General features: G+C 39.2%; 1 protein-coding gene across 4 annotated transcripts in view; it reads left to right on the plus strand.

Moving 5' to 3' along the window:
- Positions 1 to 26,873, plus strand: part of ARHGAP18 (Rho GTPase activating protein 18) — a 136,808-nt gene that overhangs the window by 45,174 nt on the left and 64,761 nt on the right. The window contains exons 1-4 of one of the 4 annotated variants that reach the window (XM_037842958.1): positions 2,412 to 2,483; positions 4,406 to 4,607; positions 20,853 to 21,052; positions 23,907 to 24,142. In XM_037842958.1, coding sequence (XP_037698886.1) covers positions 20,875 to 21,052; positions 23,907 to 24,142 — 414 coding nt within the window. In that variant the 5' untranslated portion in view covers positions 2,412 to 2,483; positions 4,406 to 4,607; positions 20,853 to 20,874. Of the gene's footprint in view, positions 1 to 2,380; positions 2,484 to 4,405; positions 4,608 to 20,852; positions 21,053 to 23,906; positions 24,143 to 26,873 lie in introns of those variants that run through there. The other 3 variants (XM_037842960.1, XM_037842959.1, XM_037842957.1) reach the window with 3 other exon arrangements.

The following is a 26,873-nucleotide window of genomic DNA, read 5'->3' on the forward strand; positions in this document are numbered from 1 at the left end:
TTGGGAAAAAAAGCCTTAAAGAGCTTCAGTCTAACTTTCCTATTTTACAAATGAGGAAATAACCAGGTTAGGTGAAGGTTAGGTGACTTGGTCAAACTTGTAATTCTGCTTAGGTTAGAGGCAGGACCAGAATCAAGACACCTTTCTCCCAGTTCAGTCCCATTTGTGCTACACTCTGCCATGTTCACTTGCTTCCTGATAAAGTAAGCCTTACTTCAGTGCAGATTTCAGATAGCAATCATTGGTGCTGGGTTTGAAATAGTGGGGCCCGTTATTTCAAATGCCATAATAATAATGCAGTAAAGCAGAGGCTGCAAACTCGTATGCCCACGGAGACCAGCAGAGAGCCTAAACAGGGTGAGTGGGACTTGGGGGGGACTGCAGCTAACTGGAAAGAATATGCCAGGTCATAGGGACAAGCCCTTTGGCACCTACACCAGAGAATCGTGTTTCCAGAAGAAATCTGGAAAATCAGTCTAAAAATGTTTGAATCACTGGGCTGGCCAAAACAGATCTGCCAGCCAGATCTCCCCTATAGTTCCTCATTTATGACTGCCAAAGTCTTCCTAACAGCCCTTTTCTTTCCGAAGAAGCACGTTTCAATAAATAGAATATGTTGGAGAGTATGTAAAGTGGTCTCACTGTGGTTAATTTTCTTTAGACTAGCCAAAGGATCAGTCCTTGGGCTGTCAAAGTTCACAGAAGGAAAATAATTGTGAAAAAAAGAATTGCCTCTCTTTATTACCTGGCGATAAAGTTAAAGAGTAATGTGTTTTCTCTGTCATAACGCCATCTGTGCTAATGGTTCTTCACTGGGAACCAGGAAATCTACTTATAAGATTGGCTCAGCTATTAACTACCTGTATGTTACTGGAAAAATCACCCAAGTTTTCTGGTTGGCAGCATTCATATTGGAATAATTACTGGCTGGACCTTATAAGGCTCAGATCAGAAAAGGAAGGGCACAGAAGATTTCATCGACTTTATCTTTGTCTCTAGATGTGTTGTCAGAGGACGACAGGGTTATTTGTATTTATTAAGTATGATTTTAAGAACATTAATGATAGTGTGTTATCTTCTCTCCTGAGCCACCTGTGAAGCTCGGGTAGGTTGAGAACGATTGAACTAAGTGATCTCCAAAGGTCATTCCAGCTCTAAACTCCATCACAACTTGACTTACCCTTATAGAGGGCAGATTTCAAGCTTTTTATGATTGTAGAGGCTAAGAGCATGGGGTACGCAGCCAAATGGCCTAGGGTGCATCCTGGCTTTCCTGGCTGTACTGCTTTAGTTCTCTAAGCCTCAGTTTCTCATCCTGAAAATGGGGATAATAATAGTACTTACCTCATAGTCTTGCTGTTGCTGGCAAATACTAAATTAACAAATGTTCCAACCAAATGGTGTAGATAATTTAATTAACACATTAGAAATGCAGCATGAGAATTTTCCCCTGTTCCTAGCAGATTTTGGATTACAAATTTTTAATTTTTTAGGAACTAAAATGTGTTGGGAATTAAAAACTGGCAGAGGTAAAGAGTATTGTGGCTCATTCATATATTCGTTGTAGCCTTGTGTGTCTCTTGATGTTTGAATGATACCAGTTGATTAAGGTACAGAGGTGAAGACAGATGAATCTGTAGAAGATGGGTGTGAGCCATAGGTATTGCGATGTTAACTAACGAGCTGACTTTTGGATATGTGGCCGGATAGCGGTGCCGGTGACTTTCTTCAGCAAAGCAGCAAGAAGTTCTGTGCCTAGGGATTTGAATCACTAGAGGCCATCTGATGTCACTTTTACTGAAGCCGGAGTGTTTATTCCATGAGAAGATGCTTTAGTCATTTCCATGTGCTAATGGGAAGGGCATCTGTACTGGAAAACAAAACCACCTCTCCAGATACATACTGGAGAATAATTTCAGGCAAGCTATTTAGACAATAGACAAATTACAGCCACTTCAACAGGAGAGTGTGGGTTTACGATGGGTATTTGGTCTGAGGAGCTGAGAAGTGGGCTCTGTACCCTGACGGGCCCTTCAGTTACTGAAAGAGCGGCCTGTCCTGTCTGCTGTGCTTCATGTTTTTCTGCCACGTTTGTATTCAGGTGCACTGTCCTCCACTTAAAAGAGCACAACTTCCTCTTCCTGGCTTTGCTTCTATGTCCAGCAGCAAAATGATTTTAAAAAATAATCATAAAGCTTTTACATGGAATAGGAATTATGCACAATGTTTTTTTAATCATTTGGCTTTGAATTTAGCAAGAAACATTCCGAGGGTCCTGTGCCTCAGAGCAGCAGCTTGCGTCGGTCCCGGGAGGGGCTCTTGGTTGCAAGGTGTTGGCGTGCTGGGTGTGTGCTTGACAACACCAGGCAGTGACGTCAGCGTCGCCTGGGAAACAGAGGACACAGAAAGACGCTTGGAGGACTTGAAACCAGCTCTAAACAGCTGGTGGATTCTGTAGAAAACTCAGGAAAGTTGCTCGCTGGGTAAGATGGTGGGATTAAGGAGATTGGGAAGGGCGGAGGGTAGAGAATGGAATGGTTACCAAGTGCATTTTTCATGTTAAAGCCAGGGAGTTTGGGGAGGCAACAAAGGGATCTCACCTTGCTATCAAGGTGTAAAGTCACAGCTGGAAATGACCTTAGAAAAGAAGATCTTTTTCTCACTCCCCTTATTGTACAACTGAGGTGGGCAGAGGTGCTGCCAGGGAAGCCATCTGGAATCCAGGCCTCTTGCCTCCTTCCAGTCTCCGGTTATCTTGGCCCAGGCTCTCAGTGTCCTCTTATGGGTTTCCATTTAGTTCCACCTCTGCCCACTCACAACTCCCCACCCTCCCTGTCCGTGCTGCTGTATCTTGACTTGTATGGTTCCCACTTCTTGGAATGCCTTTCTTGTTACTTTCTGCCTAGCCAAATCCTAGTAGCCTTCAAGATCCAGCTCATATCAGTTCTTCTGTGCAGCCCTTAATGAATCTCCCCACTAGAGTTTGTGGCTTACCTAATCTGTGCTCCGTTAGCAGTTACCACGTACAATATGATATTGGCATTTGCTGCACAAACTTTTTATCTCAAGTTCTATGTCTGTCCTGTCTTAAATACATCTGCATTCCATAGTTTAGCATAGTGTGGAGGAAAGTAGGTTTTCACTAAGTATTTGCCTGAATCAAGGAAGAAAGAAATATTCTGTAGACAAACAGGTGTTAACTTTTGCATGTTAGAGGGAGAGAGTTACATCATTTGCGTTTATGGGCTCTCCTAGGCCTACTGCCTCACTCTTGGAGTTGCAAATCCAGAAGCCACCATTCGCCTGTGGTAATGGAGCCCTTGAAATGTGGCTGGTCCACACCGAGTTGTTATGTTCGTGCAAATCTCATGCCAGATTTGGAAGACTTAGAATGAACCAAAATAAGTAAAAGATCTCATTAATAATTTTTTATGTTGATTACATGTTGAAAGGATCATATTTTGGGTATATTGGATTAGATAATATATATTATTTTAATTAATTTCACCTGTTTTTACTTTTTAAAAATGTGGTTATTGGAAAATTTAAAATTGCTTTTGTGGCTCACTTTTTATTTCTGTGAGACAGCAGTTTTAAAATAATAAATTTCTTGTAGATTCACAACAACTCAGGGAGGCTTTCTTCTGCCCCTCTAAGTTGTGCTTTCTAAAATTCTGTTGCATATTTAATGTGTAGAGTTAGATGTTTTATTATTATGTGTGATTGATTTGAAAAGAAATTAGTTTATGTGACAATATTAACGCTGAATTCAGTTCTTTAAGTTGCCATCTCACCTTTGTTGAGTCACAAACTGAATCTCAGGGACTTTACTTTGATGTCACTTGTAAATATAAAGCTCAAAATATTTATTATTATTATTAACCATGAGTTAGGGAACAATAAGAAGTGGAAAGTGAGAAATTTTATAAAAATTTGCAGTGGACTTGACATCAACCCTGTTGTTCACGGTCCATGTATGTTGCATGCTGTCATTAAAACCTTCTGCTTAATCAGATTTGCAGGGTTTAAAGCTTAGTGATTCCATTACTTTAAAAAAGTATCTTAAAACTTGAGGTGTCCAAGGCAGTTGTTTTTCTCACTTCCTGTACTCATAGATTCCTTCTCCAATAAATACATCTTTAAATGGATCCCCAAATGGAGACAAATCAAAGCAAAGCTGCTACATTTGAGAAGTAAGTGGGGGGCCCAGAGAGGAAACTTAGCATTTCCTCCTTTTCACAGGAGCCACTGAGGCTTCTTGAGGCATTATTTGAAAAATGCAGCACTAGGGCAAAATGTCAGGCTAGCTTAAGGTTTTATAGGTGAGAAAAATCAGTGTTAATAGATAAGAGTTATATAATTTTTCGAACTGGAAGAGACTTGCCGATTATCTCTCCTTTTGTAGGGTCAGTGTATCTGACGTGCCACACGATGAACAGTAGAGCTGGAGATCAGCGAGGTTCTTCTGTCCGAGTCCAGTCTTCTTTCCTACACTAACCTATGATAATAATCTAAAAGATACTCTTTCCTGGGACATAAGTATGACCTAAGATTGATGACAGAGCTTCAGGTGTGAGTAAGAAAGAACCTATTGGAGATAAGGTGAGGTATGTGATTCATGGAGGGTTGAATGAAGACTTGGGAGGAGCCAGTAAGTGCCAGTTTCCCTTCTCTCCTCCGTACTCACTCCACAGCTTATCGCAGTTCACTGATGAGACATTAAAACAGCACAATGAATTATGCAAAAGCTGTTTCTGCAGAAGGGACTGTCTTGCAGCCTAATGCAGCACAGATGGGAAGATCCTCTTTTAATCATTGTTCTCACAATACTTGGAAGCTTTTTGAGAAATAAGCACTCAGAAGTGGAAGTGAATGGCCTTCAACAGTAAATGAATTCCTTCTGCAGAGAGGAACTGAAATGTATTTGTGATGCAGATGGTTACCCCGCGTTTGAATGCTCATCCTTGTCATCTGAGATTCATGCTTAGAAGCAAAATGTTTCTTGAAATACTTGGGTTTTAAATGGTTCCACTGGAGAAATTATTTCTTCTCTGGCTGACCCAACATATATTATTATATTTTTTTTTTCAAAATTGATGACAATGTTTAGATGCCAATTCATTCCAATCAAGAACACATGCAAATTACCTCTCAGATCCTTAGTTACTGCTGAAGAGACAGAATTAGTTAGCATCCCCTTACTTTTATTAGCATAATATTAATGCAAATGATCAGCTAAGGCTTTTTAAAAAAGAAAGCAGAACCATGGAAAGCAGTAATGACCATGCTCATTTCCACAGTAAGGATGGAAAAACATTTATGATTAAATTTCTAACTTTGGTATCTGTGCCAAGGACCACCCACCTGGGCCTACAAGGTATAAAGTGGACCTCAGCTTGGGGGATTCACTTGCAGGGCAAGAACCAATCTGAAAGAGGCCCCAAGGAAGAATTTCAGAAGATGATACCTGCAGAACTGTTATCTGCAGGTTATTCCTCACAATTCAGATGCCATTAAGAATATGTACTATAGTGTGTATTTTTAAAAAACTACTTTTTAAAATATAGGAAGAAGAAGTAAAGGAGTTGATACTAGACAACTCAAGGTATGGTAAAGGATAATGTTTAAAACTTCCCAGAGAGGAAGTTAGTATAAAGAGGACACTGATTAATTCTGTATTTGCTCAGAGGAAATGGGCTTAAATTAAAGGGAAGTACAGTTGAGTCAAACAACAGGAAGACATTGTTGGTTTGGAGGAAGCTTTGTAAAATTAGAATGGGCCATAGCAAGACCTGGAATCTCCCTTTTATCTTCTCTTATTGTGTCTTTGTCTATGTTTGGTAGTAAAACTGCAGCACCTGTTGACTGTACCACACATATAGTATGAAGCAAATGCTGCCCTGTATTGTTATTTTTCTACATATTTTATCTCTGTTAGCATGTAGACTTTTTTTTTAAAATTGAGAATGTTCACAACTATCCAGAGATCCAAAGTATACAATCAGTTGCCCATGGTACCATCATACAGCTGTGCATCCATCGCCACAATTAATTTCCTTCCCCAATCCCCAGAACGTTTTCATTACTCCAGAAAAGAAAGACACAAAAAGGAAACTCCAATCTTCCTATACCCCTAACCAGCCCCCCTCCTTCCATTATTGACTCACAGCCTTGGTATAGTACATTTGTTACCGTCGATGAAAGAATGCCAAAATTCTACTAACTGTCATATATACTTTGCAATAGGTATATATATTTTTTCCTATATGCCCCTCTATTATTACCTTCTAGTTATTGTGTCATACATTTGTTCTAGTTCATGAGAGGGATTTCCAATATTTGTGCGGTTAATCATGGACATTGTCTACCACAAAATTCACTACTCTATACATTCCCATCCTTCAGCCTCCAACCCTCCTTCTGGTGACATGCATGACTCTGAGCTTACTCTTTCCACCACCTTCACATACCTTTCAGCGCTGTTAGTTATTCTCACAACGTGCTATCATCACCTCTGTCCATTTCCAAATGTTTAAGTTCACCTTAGTTGAACATTCTGCTCATAATAAGCAATCGCTCCCCATTCTTTAGCCTTGTTCTATATCCTGGTAGCTTATATTTCATGTCTATGAGTTTACGTATTAGAATTAGTTCATATCAGTGAGACCCTGCAATATTTGTCCTTATGTGTCTGTCTTATTTCACTCAATATAGTGCCCTCAAAGTTTCTTCATCAATCCATTTTTTTTAAGATGGTTTTGTTCACACACCATACATTCCATCCTAAGTAAACAATTGTTGGTTTCCCATATAGTCACGTATTTATGTATTCAGCACCATCGTCACTATCTATATAAGGACATCTCCATTTCTTCCACAAAGGAGGAGGAAGAGTCAAAGAATGTGGAGAGACAAAAGAAAAAGAAAAAACAGAGAGAAAAAAAAAAAAAAACCATGACAGCTAGAAAACAACAAAAGGAAAGATAGCGTTAAACTAAAGTAGAATAGTCAGACAACATCACCAGTGCCAGAGGTCCCATACCCTTCCCCTGTGTTTTCCCACTCTCCCCCATCCCCCCCATATGCATTTAGCTTTGGTATATTGCCTTTGTTATATTAAAGGAAGCATAGTACAATGTTTCTGTTAATTATAGTCTCTAGTTTGCATTGATTATATTTTCCCCATCCCACCCTATTTTTAACACCTTGCAATGTTGACATTCATTTGTTCTACCTCATGTAAACACATATTTGTGCCTTTTATTACAGTCTTTGAGCACCCTAGGTTTCACTGAGTTATACAGTCCCAGTCTTTATCTTTCATCTTTCGTTCTGGTGTTGCACATGGTCCTAACCTTCCTCTTTCAACCATATTCACAGTCATCTTTGTTCAGTGTACTTGCATTGCTGTGCTACTGTCTCCCAAAATTGTTTTCCAAACCTCTCCCTCCTGTCTTTTCCTTTCTGTCTGTAGTGCTTCCTTTAGTGTTTCCTGTAGAGCAGGTATCTTGTTCACAAACTCTGTCATAGTCTGTTTGTCAGAGAATATTTTAAACTCTCCCTCATATTTGAAGGACAGTTTTGCTGGATATAGGATTCTTGGTGGTTTTTCTCTTTCAGTATCTTAAATATATCACCCCACTTCCTTCTGGCCTCCATGGTTTCTATTGAGAAATCTGCACACAGTCTTGTCAAGCTTCCTTTGTATGTGATGGATCGCTTTTCTGTTACTGCTTTCAGGATTCTTTCTTTATCTTTGACGTTTGATAATCTGATTATTAAATGTCTTGGCATAGGCCTATTCAGATCAATTCTTTTTGGGGTACACTGTGCTTCCTGGATCCCTAATTTTATGTCTTTCATAAGAGATGGGAAATTTTCATTGATTATTTCCTCTATTATTGCTTCTGCCCCTTTTTCTTTCTCTTCTCCTTCTGGAACACCAATGACATGTGCATTCCTGCATTTTGCTTTGTCCTTAAATTCCCAGAGATGTTGCTCATATTTTTCCATTCTTCTCTCTGTTTTTTTTTTTGTGTGGGCTTTCATTTTTCTCCAGTTGCTGAGTGTTTTCTTCTGCCTCTTGAGATATGCTATTGTATGTTTCCATTGTGTCTTTCATCTCTTGTGTTGTGCCTTTCTTTTCCATAGATTCTGCCAGTTGTTTTTTCGAACTTTTGAATTCTACCTTATGTACGCCCAGTGTTTTCATTATAGACTTCATCTCTTTTGCCATATCTTCCCTAAACTTTTTTAATTGATTTAGTATTAGTTGTTAAATTCCTGTATCTCAGTTGAAGTGTAATTTTATTCCTTTGAGTGGGCCATAAATTCATTTTTCTTAGTATAGGTTGAAGCTTTCTGTTGTCTAGGCATCTGATTTCCTTGGTTACCCCAATCAGGTTTTCCCAGACCAGAACAGCTCAGGTTCCAGAATAAGGAAATATTCCGTATCAGGTTTCCTTGAGTGTGTATCATAGAAGATTAACACACCCTGTGAGTCCTCAAGCTGCTGTGCTTTTCCTAACCTGCCCAGCAGGTAGCACCTGTCAGCCTGTAGCTCCTGACTGGTGTAATGAGGTGTGGCCCATGGCTGTTCTCCCCCAGGCTCTGGGGTCTTGTTCTGAATGGAAGGTGGGTAGTAGGGCTTGGCACTACCTTATTCTTCTTAGGGAAAATACACCCCCTAAGGAGAGCTCATTTACATTTGAATAGTGTCTCTGCCTGTGCTGTCTCCACCCTTGCCTTGGTCAGAGTGCTGGGAACTGAAAATGGCTGAGGCTTTCTCCACTGAGCTGAAAAAGGGACAGAAAGCCCCTTTCAGGGCCAGTCCATGGCTACCCTCCGGCTCTCCAAGGTCAGTCATTACCAAAAGCCTCTGTCTGCTTACTGGGGATTCATAGCTTGTATTGAGCAGTCCATACTTGTTAATTAAAACCCAATTGGAACTCAGCTGAGCTATTTTTGCTTGCTACGAGAGTGCTCTCTAGCACCACGAGGTTTTGCAGCTTGGGCTGTGGAGGGATGGGGCTCCCAGCTTGGATCCGCAGTTTTTACTTACAGGTTTTATGCTGCGATCTCAGGCATTCCTCCCAATTCAGGTTGGTGTATGATGAGTGGACAGTCACGTTTGTCCCCCTGCAGTTATTCCAGATTATTTCCTAGTTGTTTCTGGTTGTTTGTTAGTTGTTCCAGGGGGACAAACTTGCTTCCATGCCTCTCTATGCCGCCATCTTGTGCTTGTCTCTAGCCTGTAGACTTTTGGCAATCAGAGGTGAAGCCCTATGCTTTTGTGGACTTGGACATCAATATGTATAGTGCCTTGCAATTAATGAAGACTCAGAATTTGTTGAATAAGAGTATGCATCCCGAGTTAATGATCAGCTTATTGTTAACGAGCAAGAATCCAAGTTCTATAGTGCCACTCTACCAAAACATTGAAGAATAGACTTCCAATTCCAGTGTTCTTTTTGGTGTCCCCTTTATTGCTTGAAACTGAAAGTATATGTCATTATATGGATTAATTTCATTTTAAAACCATTAACTATATTAATTTTAGAAAAACGAAACTGAGGTACAGAATTCTGACCAATATCCATAATGAAGGAGGACCAATGAATAAATCTATGCATGGCTATTTAGCATAACTGCCTATTCATAAAATTATTGGATTAAGAGATTAACACTCCTGTGTTAGATTGGTTGTCATATGAAAAGATGTTGAGAGTTTCACAAATACTTGACTTATAATAACTATGATTTTACTTTATAGAACTGAGTTCAGCAAACAACTAAAGTCCTTTATGAGGTGGGAACCCTCCTTAGTAGTCAGTCCTTTAACACCTCAGTTAAAAAAAACAAAGGAAACTAGAGACAGATTGTAGATTTTATAGGTCATAGGTTATCAGGCACCAGCATTGCTTAATGGGTGCAGACTTTCTGTTTGAGATGAAAAAATGGAGGTAATGGATATTGGCAATGGTAGCAAAATAGGGCAAATGTAATTAATACTACTGAATTGGACACTTGAAAGTGGTTAAAATGAGAAATTTTGAGCTGTATATATGGTACTATAATAAAAAGTTAAAAAAGCAAAACACAAACAAAGAGCAGGAAAAAGTTCTAAGCCTTGAATCATTACTTTGGAGTAACTGACAGCCTAGGTCTTTAGGGGAATTGGCCTGGCATGAGAGTAAAGAAAATGTCGTCTTTGATGCCATCCTCCACTTTCCTGGGCTTCCACGCGTAGGGTATCACAGTGTGCAAATAATACTGCTTTCTGCCCCAGAGGACATTTCTTGGTATTAATCCTTTCATCTTCTCCGTTTAGAATGGAGACTCTCTGCTGGTCTTTAGAAGCTCCGTTCTCTATTCCTGGCCTGTTGGCTGATCTCCTCTGAAGTATCAGCTGCCTGATGTGATACTTTCTGGGATAATCTAGTTCTTTCTTCAGCCTTTCTTTTCTGATAACTGAGGGCGTGGCACAAGCACCAGATCTGCTGGAGTGTGAGACCCTGGGAGCCTTGGCCAGTGCAGGCAACAATTTGTGGAGAAATAGAAATCAATCGACCTGGATTATTTCTTTTAGGGACTGGGGAGATAGTAGAATCCAGACATGGAGCAATGGAGAAAGCAGAGTTGAGGAAGAGGTTTTGAGATGGAAGAATGGAAATAGAAATCCTTGTGCCAGACATCAGTTTAATATGAACTTTGTAGAGGTTGCCAAAGGACTTGGCTGTGGCTGGGGAGGGAATTCTTAAGAGCACTGGCTTCTTGTGGACTTCTTAACAGGTTTAAAAGTCCCACCTGGAATTGCATTTTGGAGTCGGATGCCACATTGATGCCATATTGCTTTTGTTTAAGTGACAATTTTGCCACCCCATGTAAGCAATAAGTAAGGAGTAGGTCAGAATAAGCTCTGCTGTTCCAGAGACTCAGGGCATTCCTTAGAGGCCCAGGATGGGAATTAAAGTAGGGCAGATTCAGGAACTTCCATTTTAGGGGGTTTATTTCTCACAGGGTTTGACATGTCTGTGGGTGGTGTTTACCAGAGCTCTGTGTGCCAGTAAATGGCCAGCTGATCTGGTAATGTCCGGAAGAACATTATGTTTCCTCCTTGTTAAATCTTGTCCCTTTACCTTCGATATATCCTCCCCTCCTCCCTTGCGAATTCCCACAGTTCCTTCCCATAAACCCTTGTCCATTCTCTGGGTCACGTTGATTCTCACTGAGCTGTGAGCACTGATCCTGCCCTCTAAACCAGAGCCTGGTGGCTTGAATGAAAACTTGGTTTTGGTTTTGTGGATTTTTGTTTGTTTGTTTATTCCTTCAAGTAGGATGAAAATCCCCCCACCCCCACCCCAAAACCATATTTTACAATTGGACATAGTCTTTGGTTTTCATGGAACAACCACACTGTTGTAACTGTTACTCCAGGTTATTTTATGTTTCATGCATCATTTGGTAGGAAAAAAGTGGCCTTAGATAATCTCATATAGAAAGGGAAGATTGTCCTGTAATATTCACGTATTCTGCTTTGTGACTGACTGCCAAAAATTTTCAGAGGAAAGCGTTATGGATGAATTGTTTATAGGCTTACTTAAATTATTTTGATTAGCTAGAAATTATTCTCCCATCTTCCTCCCTCTCCTCTCCCCCATAGAGCTGACATTTAGCACCTGGTTTATAAAAGTATTTCCTGGCCTCTTAAAGTACTTCCTGGTAAATACTGCAGTACCTACTGCCAGGAGCATTTTAGAATTTACCACAGTCTTTGGGAACCGCTCATAAAAATCACACTTTGCAGCCTAAGGAAAGCAGCTCCCCGGCCTCCCCAGCCCCTTTCCAGGTATTTGCCACTCTGTTGATGCTATTTTAATTGTTCTACTGTCACTATCAGTGTTACCTTGAAAGAAAGTATAAATATCCTTTCCTTTATCTTCCAGCATACACAGAAATAGCCTTTCACTTTTAACATTGTAGTCCAGTGTTTGCGTGTGGCTTTCCTTTTGCTTGCTGGCGGAAGGTTGGTTTTATACCTCTATAGCTCTTCTGACTTACAAGATCATTTCTCCACTTTACTTCAGTAGATAATTACAGCAAACCTAGAAGAGTTTAGTAATAATTCATATGTCTTTTCCATAATACGCCTGTGCATTAACTTGGGTTATTATCAAAAGGGATTTTTAAAATTCAGCTCTGCCTTGTGTCCTAGTTTTGTAGAATAGGAGAGTTGATGTGAATATGTATATGAGAGTCTGCTGAAGGGCAGGAGGTTTGCCTCTAGGATATTAAAGCCAGTACTTTTCCAAAAAGTGAATGCTTAAAATTAACAATTTCATTAAATTAAATTTAAAAATATTAGCGTTCATAATATTGTCAACGAATATTTTGTTAGTGCCTATACCCTGGCAGTTACTACGAATCAACAGCAATCTTCTTGACAAACTGGAGAGAGATCAGAAAATTGTAATTTGTAAATTTGTCATCACTCCATACCCAGAATGAAACTCTGGCCTACATTTTCATACTTTTCCTGCATCCCGGGTCTTGAAGGATATTGTTTAATCTTGTGTGTGAAGGAAGTTTGGGTGTTGGTATACGTCTATCTGTTTGTAATAACGTATGTTTAAGGTGTATTGCTCAGCCGTAATGATGAGATTCTGAACTAATGGAGGGCACGATGGGGGCTTTAGAGCATGAGAAAATCCGGGAAGGTGGGTAGATCTTGGGCCTTGATTAGGGAGTTCCTTTCTTCATTTTACCTCTGAAAACGTGCTGGGAACTTAATGGATTCCTCAGAAAGAAAACTGGAACACAGCTTTGAAACTGAAAAGACAAAAATTTAATTTGCCAAGAGCAGTAAAAATAAACGGATAGAGGGCAGAAATTTTGGATGATGACCCTACCTTTGAAGCCATGTGACTGTTGTGAAACAAGAACCAGGCACGGGACAAGTGTGGTGAGGAGCTGGGCTCCTTCTCATGGAAGATCAGCAAACCCTGCAGGACTGTGGGAAACAGGCCTGGGCAGAGGATGTCATTCTGGGAAGGGCTATGGAGGAGGTAACCTCAAATCATTGACCTGAAAGTAGAGAAATGATTGTTTGTGGGGCCGAGACAGGGGTGAATGGGTGGCCAGCAGTCATACAGGGAAGTGAAATTCTTACTGGGGAGGGAACCTGTGGACCACAGCAGGACTGAAGTGGGTTGGGGACAGTGCTAGAGCAGAGGTCACGACCTGAGGCCCATACTGGAGAGTTGTCTGGGCCATCGTGAGGAACTGGAAAATTCCACTCATGCCTGGTGTTGCTGTCGTTTATAATCTCCTTCACACTACAGGTTTGAATAGCTTGGTTGAACAGATATTTCTGATAAGATGCTCAGCATGTAATAAGCACTCAATAAATATTCACTACCTAATTAATTTTAAGATGTTTTGATGATTAATAGTACCTTTTTGTGTACTTCTTAATGCCCCTACCTATTTTTTTTTTTTTTTGGTAGTTTGTTCAAATAAATGAAAAATGCCTTAGAAATTAAAAGGAGGTTATTGTTTCAGAGATAGCAAAGATTCAGAAATTAATAATCCAGCAGTTCACTAGCATCTGCTAGGGCGAGCAGTTTTCTCAACCCAGGGATACTAGAAGAAAACAAACATGCATCCTTGCCCCAAGGTACACACAATTTAGTGGCGGAGACACAAACATGGGCAGCTTAGCTCACTGCAGGATGTGAGGACACTGGAGAAGTGAGGAAATGTTTTTCTTTATTCCAACCCCACGGGCAAAGGTGCCCATGTACGAATGGTACCTAGAGATGATGACCGGTAAACAGATCAAACTGGAGAGCCTTTTGCTCAGAACGCAAGGTAACTGCTGGTGGTGATGACCAGGTGGATGGTGTCTCTGCAGCCACCCAGAACAAGCAAAGGAAGGAGTCCTGGAGAAGGGCTGCAGCTCAGCATGTCAGCTGGATACAAGTCATGGTGAGAAATAATTGAAGTGGCCGGGCAAACTGAGTTTCATCTGCTTTCATCTAATGTCCTGAGATCTGTGTCAAAGCTCCACTGCTGATTCCATCACCCTTGTCTTTGAAGATAATTTTGCCATGAAGATCCCCTGGCTCCAATTAGGCTATTTATGGAAGTGTCTCACCACACGAGGAAGAAAAACTGCCTCCTGGGATATTTGGGGAGCTTAGGACCCAAGATCTCACTTGTCCCCAGAACAAGAGCTCTAAGACAGGAAAGACCCGTGCCTGGTGGCCAGTGACAACCCAGATTTGTCTGTTTACATACCCTGTGTCTGTAGTTAAAGGAAGTGAATTTTGAACTTTATCTTGTCTGCCTCCTGACTTTCCAAATCCCAGCCCTGGTGGAAGTTGCTGCCTATATCCCTGTTCCTTAAGTAATAAAGATGTATCGTAAAAACAGCAACAATTAAAACACACACAGACACACACACACACACACGCGCGCGCGCGAATTGGTTTTGCCATACTTTTCTTTGAAAGTGATAACGCTAGGTTTTTATAGCTAGCTCTCAAGAGTGTCACTATTGGACTTCTCAGTTTTGCTTAGGTAAGGCTGTGTAAAAAGTAGAGAGTTGGATCATTTGCCCATTGTTTTGCTTTGTGTCAAAAGGCAGGTGGATACTCTTTAAAAGACCTCAAAGAGCTACAAAAGATGTTTTTTAAAGAAAAAGAATGGGGTAAGATATGCAAGGAGAGAAAGAAGTCAGTTTACATGAAATATGAACATTAACTTAGTATGTCCTGAAAACCATAGCCACTGGGTGGGGGGAAGGGACTAGAGATCCTTCCCTGGGTTCTCCTCTGGATCTGGGCTTGGGAAGGGACAATGGGGTCTTCCCTTCTAATCACCTTTTTTCTGCTTTGAGGCATTGTCAGTGTCCTTTCTTCCTGAATGCCAGAGCCACTTCTAATAATTACTGCTTTTAGCTAAACAATGTAGGCACTTATTTCCAAGGAGGGAAAATGACTTGGGTCATACATAGGCTGCAGCTCTCCATAGTCATTCAAATTCAGCATGTTCTGATGGACAGCACCATTACACAGTATTAATAGCATCACCATTGAATGATGGCAGTAATTACTTCTTTAATATCACTGCTGAAATGAAGGAGAAAATTTTGCACAGCAGAAACTTGCTTTTTTTTTTAATATATATAACAACATAGAGATAATGTCAGTGGAGAAGCAGAGTGAATTTTAGAAATATTTTTAAATGTTTAAACTTTTCCAAAACAAAGTTTGACAGCATGACATAAATCATATTTTAGAAAGTTCATTGGATAATGTTTCTCATGGATTTTTTATGAGGCATGATATGATTTTTAAGTGTATTTTTTTCTAGATAAGTGTAGCGGTCATTTAAAAGCACTGATTATAGACTGTGTCACCAAGATCACTTTTGGTTTTGCTGTGTGCAATAAAAACTCAGAGTGAGCGGAGTATCTGATGTAAGAAAAATAAATGCTACCCTTTCTAGTCTGTTTGGTATAATAAAAGGACCACTGAAAGAAGAAATGAGGAGACTAATCTTGGCTTTCCCACAACTTTGCTGGGTGACTTTGGGGGGGAGAATTAAATCTGGAGCCTCATTACCTCATTGAGAAAATGATGGGATAGCTTTGAATCTCTAAGGTGCAATCTAGCTTTCACATCTACGGTTCAATAAATATGATTTTATCTAAGATATACTTAGTCATTATACTTAGTCATGATGATAAGTCATGATCTGGATAAGAACTGTGTTAAAAATAGAACAAAACCAAAATAAACCTTTTTTTTGTCTTACGCCCAACTCAGTCACTTCTTCTCCTCCATTGGAAATAAATGTAGGATAAGGACCATGAAGTGTAGCCTTTCTAGAAAGGATCTTGTAAGAAAATAAAACAACACAAACAAAAATAAGTCCCAGCATCTGAGAACTTCGTGAAAGCTGACTTTGGGATAAAAAAAAAATGTGTCTGGATGGACAGAATCAGGATATAGACTGGTTATGAAACTAGCAACAGAAATCTTGATATGGGATAGAGTACAAAAAGTAGAAATTACACCAGATGGTTGAATATTAGTTCAAAGAAACCTTCTATTTCCAAATAAATAAATAAATAAATAAATAAATCTGCCTTGAGATGACTGTAGGAAGAGAACACAGGTAACAAAGGGGCATTAAAGAAAATACCCATCTTCAAATCACTGGCCAAAGGGAGGGACCTAGAGAGAACTTCTGTCATGATGGATTAAAGCACATGATGAAACATTTGGCAAGAGGGAGGTTTTAAATGACGTCTTTACTCTTTTTGCCATTACAGCATAGATGAGATACAGATATATCATTGGTGTAAGTCCCAGTTTTGATGGAAAGTTGTAAAAACTAAATAAAATAAGCAAAAAAGTAGGTGCAGAGTCACTAGAAAAGCATGTCTGTTTCTTTTGGTAGGTCTTTCTGGAATGCTACCTTCAGAATTGAGAAGTGCTTGTTCAGATCCGTTGGGTGTAGTTTTTGAGAAATCCTAAAAAGGGCAGTTTTCCAAGTGTGCTCCTGGATCACTTGGGGGTCCCCACGACTGTTTCAGGGGTTCAGGAGATCGAAACTATTTTCATAATAACACTAAGAAGTTATTTGCCTTTTTCACTCTTATTCTTTCATGAAAATATGGTGGAATTTCCCAGAGACTACATGAGCACAATATTGCAAAAGATTGAACACAGAAAGCAGACATGAGAATCTAGGTGTCTTCTATTAAATCAGACATTACAGATATTTTCAAACATGCAAAACAATGCCACTCATCTCACTATTTTTCTTTTTGGATTGAAAAATATAGTTTTTTTTTTTTTCCCCCAAAAAATATGTTATTTGTGTTAACGTTCATTATTCTTATTTTCAAATGAATCAATATTTTTGAAAATTTTAATTTTAATACAGCACTTAGAAATTGATATAACCCACGTAAGCAAAAGCAAAAACTCACATAAGCAAGGGGTCCTTGAAAAATTTTAAGAGTGTAAAGGCATCCTGAGAATGAAAGATTTGAGAATGGCTGTCCTAGAGGATAAATGATTCCTCTGAATCTTAGAGGGGGGCCAGGTGACCTTATTAAACCAAGGAAGGGCAGTTAGTGCTAGTTAGTGCTAGTTAGCAGTTTAGGTGTTAGTAACAATGTTAACTTGCAGCCCTCTCCGTGGTTAGCATATAAGGCACTTCAACAGAAACTTTCATTTGCATCACAACAAACCTGTAAAAGTAGTCAAGGATACTGGCATTCTTTCCATTTTATAGGTACCAAAAGTAAAGCTTAGACTAGTTAAGAAGTGATTTTCCAAAGATGATAGAGATAGTAAGAAGAGCTGGAACTGTCATTTGGTTCTTATGACTCCTAGTCCTTTATCTTTCCATTTCATTCTGCTGACTCCAAAAATGAGGGCACTGATACTAGGATGCAACATCACAGGATCCTCCTACAATCCTCTAGTAGACTGCAGGGCATGGCAACCAGCATCTCCTTGTGAAGAACAAACTGTGTCAGACCAGTTTAATATCCTCTGTGACAGAATAAATACCGGGCATTATTAATACTTTGAACGATATTAATGCATTTGACATTCACTGACTAGATGGAAAAATTGCCACAGACATGTAAGATAAAATATACCTGGGGAAAATACCCAGGCAACAAAGCTCTATCTTTTAATAAATGCACCATGGAGGGAATGCTGGCAAGATAAAATTAAAAAAAAAAAAAAAAAGAAAAAGAACATTCCATAAAGGTCCATAAAGATCAGTAAAGCAAGCATTCGCCAGTGATATTTGTGCCCTAAGAGAAAAGACAAAGTGATAATACTGTGATGTGTTGGAAAGAGCATGGCACAGGCAGCCTGCTAGGAAGCTTTTCTTTATAGAGCAACACAGGCAGCTTCTTCAGAGCACTGGGTCTAGTTCTGTCATTATGTTGTAAAAGATGAGACATAGGGAGTTTTTGAAGAGTGGCTGTGGATGATGAGTACCGAGGACTCTGGAGCCGGGAATGAGGAGGAAAGAACTGGGAGCAATTGCTTGCCAGTAAGTTAGATGAGGGTAATGGGTAGCTAGCTGCCTGTGGTATAAACCATGTATCTGAGTGATTTCAGAACCATGTGTCTGCTTGGGACTTTCTTTTGGAGCATTCCTCTCTGCAGCTGATTATGTCTAGCAGATGTTGCTTTAGGTTTTTGAACCCAATTTGCAGAATGAATGTGGTGTCATGTAACATACTCTTAAAAACAGAAAAGAGGAAACCAGTTAACTGGCCTCTACCAGGATGAGAGAGTTCAAACACTTTCAAGAAGGGCTGGGCTAATAGCTGTAGCCTGTTTGGAGGATAAAAGTAGATTATCCTAAGAAGGAAAGAATTGTCAAGGCGTGTTTATTGGTGTGAACTACAATTAAAGAATGTTCAATTGCATTTTTTGCAGCAAATATTAGTGGATAATTGCCTCCACACCACCAGTACTTCAAAAAAAAAAAGTTTCTTTCAACATTTACCAGTTCATTTAGTTCATAAAAAGCAGTGAACTAACCAAACAAAACCCTGCTGTCCATGACTCAGTATCATCAGTTTACTCACAAACTTACTTAGCTTCTGAATCTTATTAAACTGAAATACTGAGTCTTATCAAGACAAAGCTATTGGATTCTTGCTTTATGAGTGTTTTGAAAGCGGGGTGTGATATCAAAGGTATACTTAGGAAACAGTGCTGTTACTCAGTGCCGTTGCATTTTTCCACACATGCTATCTTAATGGAAATTTACTGGAAAATTCTTGCCAAAATAAATACATTCCTTGAGGAGTGAAAGGCTTAATAATGTACTTCTAGTTCAACTGCACCTCTTTCCTGTGAACAGTTAAACCGAAGTATTTGGCATTTGTCATTATACTTCACTCATCAAGAATAATTATCATGTTCTCTGATGGGGGCTGAGAGTTGGAGATGAGAAGATGGTAGATGATTTTGTCCTATAATGAGAGTTACAACAAAAGCAAGGATAGGACATTTACATATTTGACATGAAATAAAAGGGAATCTTGTAGACAGTCTGTAAATTAACTTTAATTAGCCTGTTAAAGCAAGATTAAGGAATATAACCCACAGATACATTGAGCTAATAATCACTGAAATAAAAAATAATGCAATATTTTCTTTTTGTTTTTGAGAGATGCTCTTAAAATGAAATACTCTAGAATGAAATACTGTATAAGGGCCACTGAAGAGAGGAAGGGGTTAGGATGAGAACAGAGATGTAAACAGGATGATTGGGGCCAGGGAGGGAGGAAGCCCCTCTTGAATTAAGGGATGGAGGAGGCAAACAATGGACAATGAGAGTTAAGGAAATAGATTCACACAGATACTTTCTTAGACTTCCTTCTGTTGGCCCTAATCCCAACACCCACCCATCACCACCCAAGGATTGTACTGGGGAGATGTTATAGCAATTGTTCATTCATTCATGCAGCCAGCATTAATAAAGTAGGTAGTCAAGGCAGAGAGAACCATCTTTAATGGAATAAATCAGTCTATTAGCCTTTCATAGCTAAATACTCAGTTATATTACATTTATCTACAATAATGGGCAATTAAGTTCTTTGACTTTTTCTAACAAACCAGTGGTAAATAAACTGCTGGATAGTTTTGCCTAGAGTTTAGTGACCCTCTACCTTCTATAGTATTAAAATTCTATTTTAAACCAATTATGGGAAAGACCAGTTTAAATGTGGAGATGTTCACACTATTAAAGGATTTTTTTTATTGCTTTTCATTTTATTTTCAATATGTACAGTACAATCTGGCATAATATTACTTCCTTGAAGTTGTTCTTGGGAAGTATAAGAGCAGTTTGAAATTAGAATATCAAAATGCTAGTTCACTAGTTACTGTCCCCACTTGAATTGTAATTTAAAAAAAAAAAAATTATTCAATATAAAGGAAAGTCATCATAGCTGAAAACTTAGCTGTTTAAGAAACTAACTTTATTCTCTGTCACAATAAAAAACTAATAGAATAAAAATTTAGTATTTCTATTATATTTATGTTTTTATTGTAAGCTCCTTTAATTCAATTCTAGAAGTAGATGGGATGTGAAGTACAACGAAAATACTTCTTTTCCTTGAGGCCATAAAATAACTTCATTTATTCAATGAAGTAATATGATGAGGTAAATCTTTAGGCAGTAATTCTCAGCTCTTTATGCAGAATTGCCAAATAAGTGGGTTTTTATTATATGTTTGAATAATTGGTACATATAGGTAATGGCTACCTTTATAGTAAAGATTAAAAGTTGTTCTTAACAGTGGAGTGTAACAACAGACTTAATAAATTACCCATTTGTTTATATTTCAGTTCCAAAAATAAATTGTAAATTCACATAGTAATTCATTCATTCAGTGCAGAAATTTGCTATATAAGGGTTAAGGGTCAGCTGAGTTTGGTTTACAAATATAAAGGATAAATCTCAAATATTGTGAAAATTTCAGTCCCAGCGTAATTAATTAATAGCCTGTTACCAAGATCCAGCCTGTTGCTTCCTAAGAACATTTCAGGTTTAAAAGAGTCTTAAAATAATTTAAGTGAGATGTAAATGGAAAAATAATTTACCGTACTGCTAATTGTTCTTCACCATACTTCTCTGTAGAAGCATATCATAATCAGTTGCACTTCAATGTAAACAGTTTCAAAATACATCTCTCTGGTTTTATTAAGGAGAACTTAAGGAGTTTCCAAATTCACCTCAGCTCTGTGATATTTAGAAATTGAACTACTTCCTCATGTTTTCTTTTGAATTTTTAGTCACAGACATGGCCAGTATACCATGAACCAGGAAAATGCCACCAAAGCCACGGAGAAGCCACCATTTGATCACTCCAGTTCTCAGGATTCTTTGGACGAACTATCTATGGAAGACTATTGGACAGAACTTGAAAATATCAAGAAATCCAATGAGAATAGACAAGAAGACCAAGAGGTGGTGATTATTAAAGAACCTGATGGTAATAACCAAATGAATAACACTTTTGTTGTTATATGTATTTATGGGAAATAAATGCATAGAAAACAAGTATAGAAAGAAAAAAAAGTTGAATGTTACAATGATACTTTTCATCTTGAGAATTACTTGTTTGTAGCAAATTTATGTGTGAGTGGCATGAGTCAGTTCACTTGGTCCTAGATGTGGCTAGAGTTTTGTTGGCTAAGCTTTCTAAATCATAGACTCTTAAGGTGAGACTTGATCTTGGAGATCATTTAACCTCCCTTTAAATTCCTTCTGTGATATCCTAGCCACCCTGGTCATTTAGCTTCTAGTATGTATCAATGATGATGGAAAGTCCACTGCTTTGCAATGACACTGTTTTTCCAGTGGTCAGTCAGCTTGAATTGTTTTGATATTCTTTATTTTATTGACTTACAAACTGTTTTCTTCTAAATTAGTTAGACTTACTTAGTCATAGTTCTGCCTTCTAAAGAGCAGAAACAGTCTCTTCTGTTTTTTTCTTGATAGCCTTTTAAATACTTGAAGCTAGTTATCTTTTTCCTAGCCAATTCTCTTCTAGAAGGAAAATTCACATAAGCCAATCTTTGTGTGTGGTTTCAGACCTAAACCTGTTGCAGTCATCTTATCTTTCTAAGTATGATACTCCAGATTAGGACAATGCCACAGGTGTAGCCAGACAACCTCAGATAAAGATTTGGATGGGAGAAGATGGCATTAGCATTTCTTACCTCTGTATTTGCTCCTTTCTTGTACTTGGCCCATACTTTCTCTCAAGTCTCTTTCAAGCCATATGTCTTATGGGCTCCACTATTATACTTTATTTTCTGGGAGAAAAATTGCAAAAGTTTACATTTTTCCCCTTGAATTTCATATTGTTGGTTTAAACCTCTTGCATTCAAAAAGTCACCAAGTTTTTAATGCCCAATTCTGTCACCTATTATATAAGCTCTGTCTCTGTGCTTTTTGCCATCCACATATTTGTAATATGTCTTTTGTGTATAAGTTGATACAAATGTCAAATGGGCGAAGGAGCCACAATCAGTGCCTTGGTGTGTCCCACTAATATGATCTCCTTCTCAACTGAATGACTTAACTTGGTGACATAGCATCAGGTTGTTTACATAGCTAAGTCTATGTAACGGGGTTTCCCCGCGTATTGCAATATTGCTTGAAAAATCCACCAGTGATACTTTAAAAAAGAATAATTTGGGATTATTGTTAGTTTTAGATTTTTAAAAGGAAATCATATCACATTCTTCTGTGTAGTGTCCGTATCATTTTACTCTTATTCTTTCACAAATGCATTACCAGTAAGGTTGAGCTTATTTGTGATAATTGCTAGCACCTCTCAGCTTTTTTGTCTGATTGTTTCAGGACGGAAGCAGCTTACCAGTGGCGTGCCAAATGAGAAGAGAACATGCTAGAGCAAAACCAGTCTTCAAGCCTGGTTTAGATTATGTTCCTTTTTCTCCAAGGCTAAAATACACTCATATATTACTGTTCACAGTGTGATCATCAAGAATACAGGGAATGTTTCTATGAGCCCACACTTTTTCTTGGGCTCCACATGGTTTGAGATTATCTCCACTTGTTCATGGACAAATGACTATATATAGTAAGCTCGCTTGTTTTCCTTGTCTTGGCAATACCAACTTTTTTTCTGGCGATTTAGTTTTATACACCTATAGAGAATTCTCTCTTAACAGCATTAATAGTGATGACTGCCTGACTTTTTCATTTCTAGTGAACAGTTTTTGTGGCCAACACATGGAATGCCTGGTACTAGTTAATGATGCTTGAAGCCAAGGACCTTAATACTTGCTTTCTGCCCTCAAGGAGTTTGCAGTCTGGAAGGATGGCTAGACAAACTGATTAGTGTTATACGATGTGAAGGGGCTATTGTAGTGCTTTGCAAAGCTCTTCCCACATAACATTCTCACATTTGGTTGTGATATAGCCAGGGCTGCTGGGCTTTAGTTTACAAGTGAGAAATGGGCTATTCAAGGCAACATGCTTCCCAAGGTGCAGAAATGAAGTCTGAACCCAGGTCTTTTGTGTCCCAAAGTTTTGCTTTTCAACTTTCTCTCTTACTTACAAACATGGTGCTTGGAATGAACTGTTTCTATTATCTTTCTGTTTATTTTTTTCAAAATTTTCATTAGATCTCACATAATACTTGCTTTACTGTTTACTTCCTGCATTCAGTATTTTGTATGGATTCAGTTATTCAGTTAGCTTCTTATAATAAATTCTTCATTGCTGAAAAATAGTGTGCTGCTTCCCCAACCCCCTCAAATCTGTAAAAATAAAATGAACCTCATAGGATGACCAGGAGGATTAAAAAAATAATTGGGAATTGAGTAGTTTCTGATGTCCATATGTTCTGTACTTCTTTGCCGCACTCACTGTTAGATATAGTAAACAGAGAAAACACCATAAATTGGAGTTGGATTCTGGGGTAGTATGCTGAATTTAAGCCAAGAAACCAGGCTCTGCTCTATATCCCCAGGATTGACTTCCTTCTGGAACCTGATGGAAGTGAGTTACCTTGTCATTGCTTGCTCATCTCTGGAAGAGAAACAGTATCTTCCCTCGTTAATCTGTGGGGAAATTATAGAGGTTAATACCATATGAAGTAATATAAGTTTTTTAACTGAGCATATAAGAAATTGATCTAAAATTTGCTGTCTTTGTGGCTAGAGTTTATGGCGGTTGTCCAGGTTTCAGGTAATGATTCTTAGCACTGTGGTTTGGTTGTGGTGGAAGAGTCTAGGTAAGAGTTTTAACAGCTTAAAAAAATGTAAAAGTGCTCATGTTTTGTGTTTTAATTACCATTTTCTCTGTTGTCTTAGAGGGAGAATTGGAAGAAGAGTGGCTCAAAGAGGCTGGTTTGTCCAATCTCTTCGGCGAGTCTGCCGGAGATCCTCAGGAAAGCATGGTGTTTTTATCGACATTGACCCGGACCCAGGCAGCAGCTGTTCAGAAACGGGTAGAGACGGTCTCCCAGACCTTGAGGAAAAGAAACAAACAGCACCAGATTCCTGATGTCAGAGACATATTTGCTCAACAGAGAGAGCCAAAGGAAAAAGTAGGTGTTCTTTTTTGATGGTGAAGTAAAGGAATGATTGCTTCAAATCAACTGGGCCAATCCGGTTTAATTCAAATCATTAAAAACTTAATCACACCTATTATATGTCAGGCACTAAAGCTCCTTGCTGACAGTGAACAAGAGGGACTTAATCCTTGCCCTTCTAGAACTCTTACTCATGGGGCAAAAAATGGAACAAGTTAAATTCAGTGGAGAAATCCTTGCGTTAGGGGTCATTGGTGCCCTTGGAGCATTAGAAGTGGGCCTGGCCCCACTAAAGTTGGTAGGGAAGGCCTCCCAGACAACGTGTCTGCCAGTTATTACTTAGGGAAGTGGGAGGTAGGGGATTCTTCATTCCAACTCTTATAGGGATATTTGATTATTCCAGGGCTCATTTGGGGACAAATAGAAATGGATTGTGAGGGAGGTAATTGCTGCTGAATTATGAAGTAGGTCCTCAGAGACATGAAATAACTTCCCCTTTTTGTCGTGTGCTAAGCATAGAGCCTAGCTCATGGATAACTTCAAGAACAATTGTCAAAACGATTAATTTAGTAATGGAAGTGACTGGAGTCTGGTAGGGTGAAGAGATGTGGTAAAAGTTCAAGACCTGCATGGCCCAGAATGGCACTGCTCAAAACAACTAGCAGGTGAACTATTTGACACTGTCTGTCAGGACATAAGGAGCTTGCCCCAGAATATAAATGAATATCGTTCCTTCCTCATCAAGAAAATCTTGCAACCCCCCCAAAAAAAAAAAAAATTAAAACAAGTCATGAATGAATAGTGTGATTGAACTAATAGTGTGTGTATTAGGGTTCTCTAGGGAAACAGAATCAACAAGAGATATCTATAAATGTAAGATTTTATAAAAGTGTCTCACACAACTGTGGGTATGCATGAGTCCAAATTCCGTAGGGCAGGCAGCAAACTGGCAACTTCAGTGAAGATGTTCCACGGACTCCTCAGGAACAAACTGGCAACTTCAATGAACGTGATCGATGAACCCCTCAGGAAACGAACTGGCAACTTCGATGAACTCCTCAGGAAACGCTTTGCTGATTAGCTGAAGAAGAAGTGAAGGTCCTCTATCTGTCTCACTTGAAAGTCTCCAACTGATTGGATTAAATCCAGCTGATTGCATTCTCTCTTTGTGGAAGACAGGCTGTTTGTTGATGTAATGTCATAGCTGCAGCCAATTGACTGATGATTTAATAAACCAGCCTGTTGGTTTATTAACCAGCCACAAACGTCCTCACAGCAATTGTTAGGCCAGTGTTTGCTTGACCAGACAGCTGGGTACCATCACCTGGCCAAGTTGACACAAGAACCTGACCATCACATGGAGCTTAGGGTTAAGGTTATTTCCATCCTGGTCTCTCTGCAAACCACATTTTGAGTATCTCTGGCCTAGCTGGCCCAGTGGGGTGGTTGGAATGGGAACCAACAAAGGGAATCGTGGACAATAATGGTAATGACAATGACAGCAGTAGTAATTGCTGCGGCCACTGCTGAACACATACCGTGGCCTTAGCTTATTTCATCCTTATTGCCATCCTATGAGAGAGGTGTTATTTCCTTCCTGCAGCTGAGGCTCATAGACTTCTGAGTAACTTGCCCAGCGTTCCCTAGATGGCAAACCCAAATCCATCTGACTATAAGTATGTGCTTTAAACCACTCTCCATCCTGTTCTAGTCCATGCATGATTCTGCTATTAAGCAATCTGATTGCGAGATTCTATTTATACTATAAATAAAGGGTAAAACAAATTGTGTGATTCCTTGGAAAAAAACAGGGGGAATGCAAGGGCTTATATTTAAGATATCTTTCTGTCATGTAGAAGTCTTGTGCTTTTTGTAGGCATTTCATTCTTCTGAGAAATCTTTGAAAGCTGCAGATTGCCCGTCCATTTGCACGGTTAATTGTGGATCAAACCCAATCCATTTGTGGGTGTGTGGGTGTCACTAGCTTGCTTCTGCAGGCAGGTTTCTTGCTGCTGTGAAATAGTCAGGCACTTGTTTACCACCCAGTGGGTATTTGATGTAGCCACTGAAGTTGAAGGCCTAGACTTAGTTTCTAGCTGTAGAAAACGAATGGTCAGGAAATACAGTATTGTGACATTTCTTTCTCAAATCAGTGAACCCTCCCTAAGAGAATTATAAGGAAGTGAAAAGGGAGGGAGCAGGGAGCTGAGCCTAAGCAAAATATATATTGTGGGATTCCTGCCAGCCTCCAAGTGGATGTTGCTACTAAGTGCTAGCAGCAGCAATTTCCAGCAAATTCCTGGTAATGTCTAAAAGCACATGGTTTGAGTCCAGAGTAATTGGTGGTTGGTATCATCTGATGGAGTCATTAGGAGAGAAATAGCACAAGTAAATTAAAATGATGTTAACTTGCTTAAACTGCATGCCTTTAATTGAAACACTGCCACCCATTAGAGATTTGCTTTGCATCTCCCACCCGTCAAGCAAACACAGGCCAGTCTTCATGTGCAGTTCTTCTCTCTAAGTTAGGGCCTATTCAGCGCTTTCATTTTAAATGCTTCTTGATGAAGCCCTTGCTGACACTGGGAAATATAACAGAAATGAAAACCATCTGGACTGTCATCTTCAGTTGCTAAGGAAAACAATTCCAGCCACATGCTCCAAACTGTGTGTCTGCCTATAAGATCAGAATGACTCATTGAGTTCATTGTGCCATGGGGTGAGCCCTCTGCAGCTGTGGGCAGAG

Source organism: Choloepus didactylus, chromosome 7 (genome assembly GCF_015220235.1).
Source record: "Choloepus didactylus isolate mChoDid1 chromosome 7, mChoDid1.pri, whole genome shotgun sequence".
In the NCBI taxonomy this organism is placed as follows: domain Eukaryota; kingdom Metazoa; phylum Chordata; class Mammalia; order Pilosa; family Megalonychidae; genus Choloepus; species Choloepus didactylus.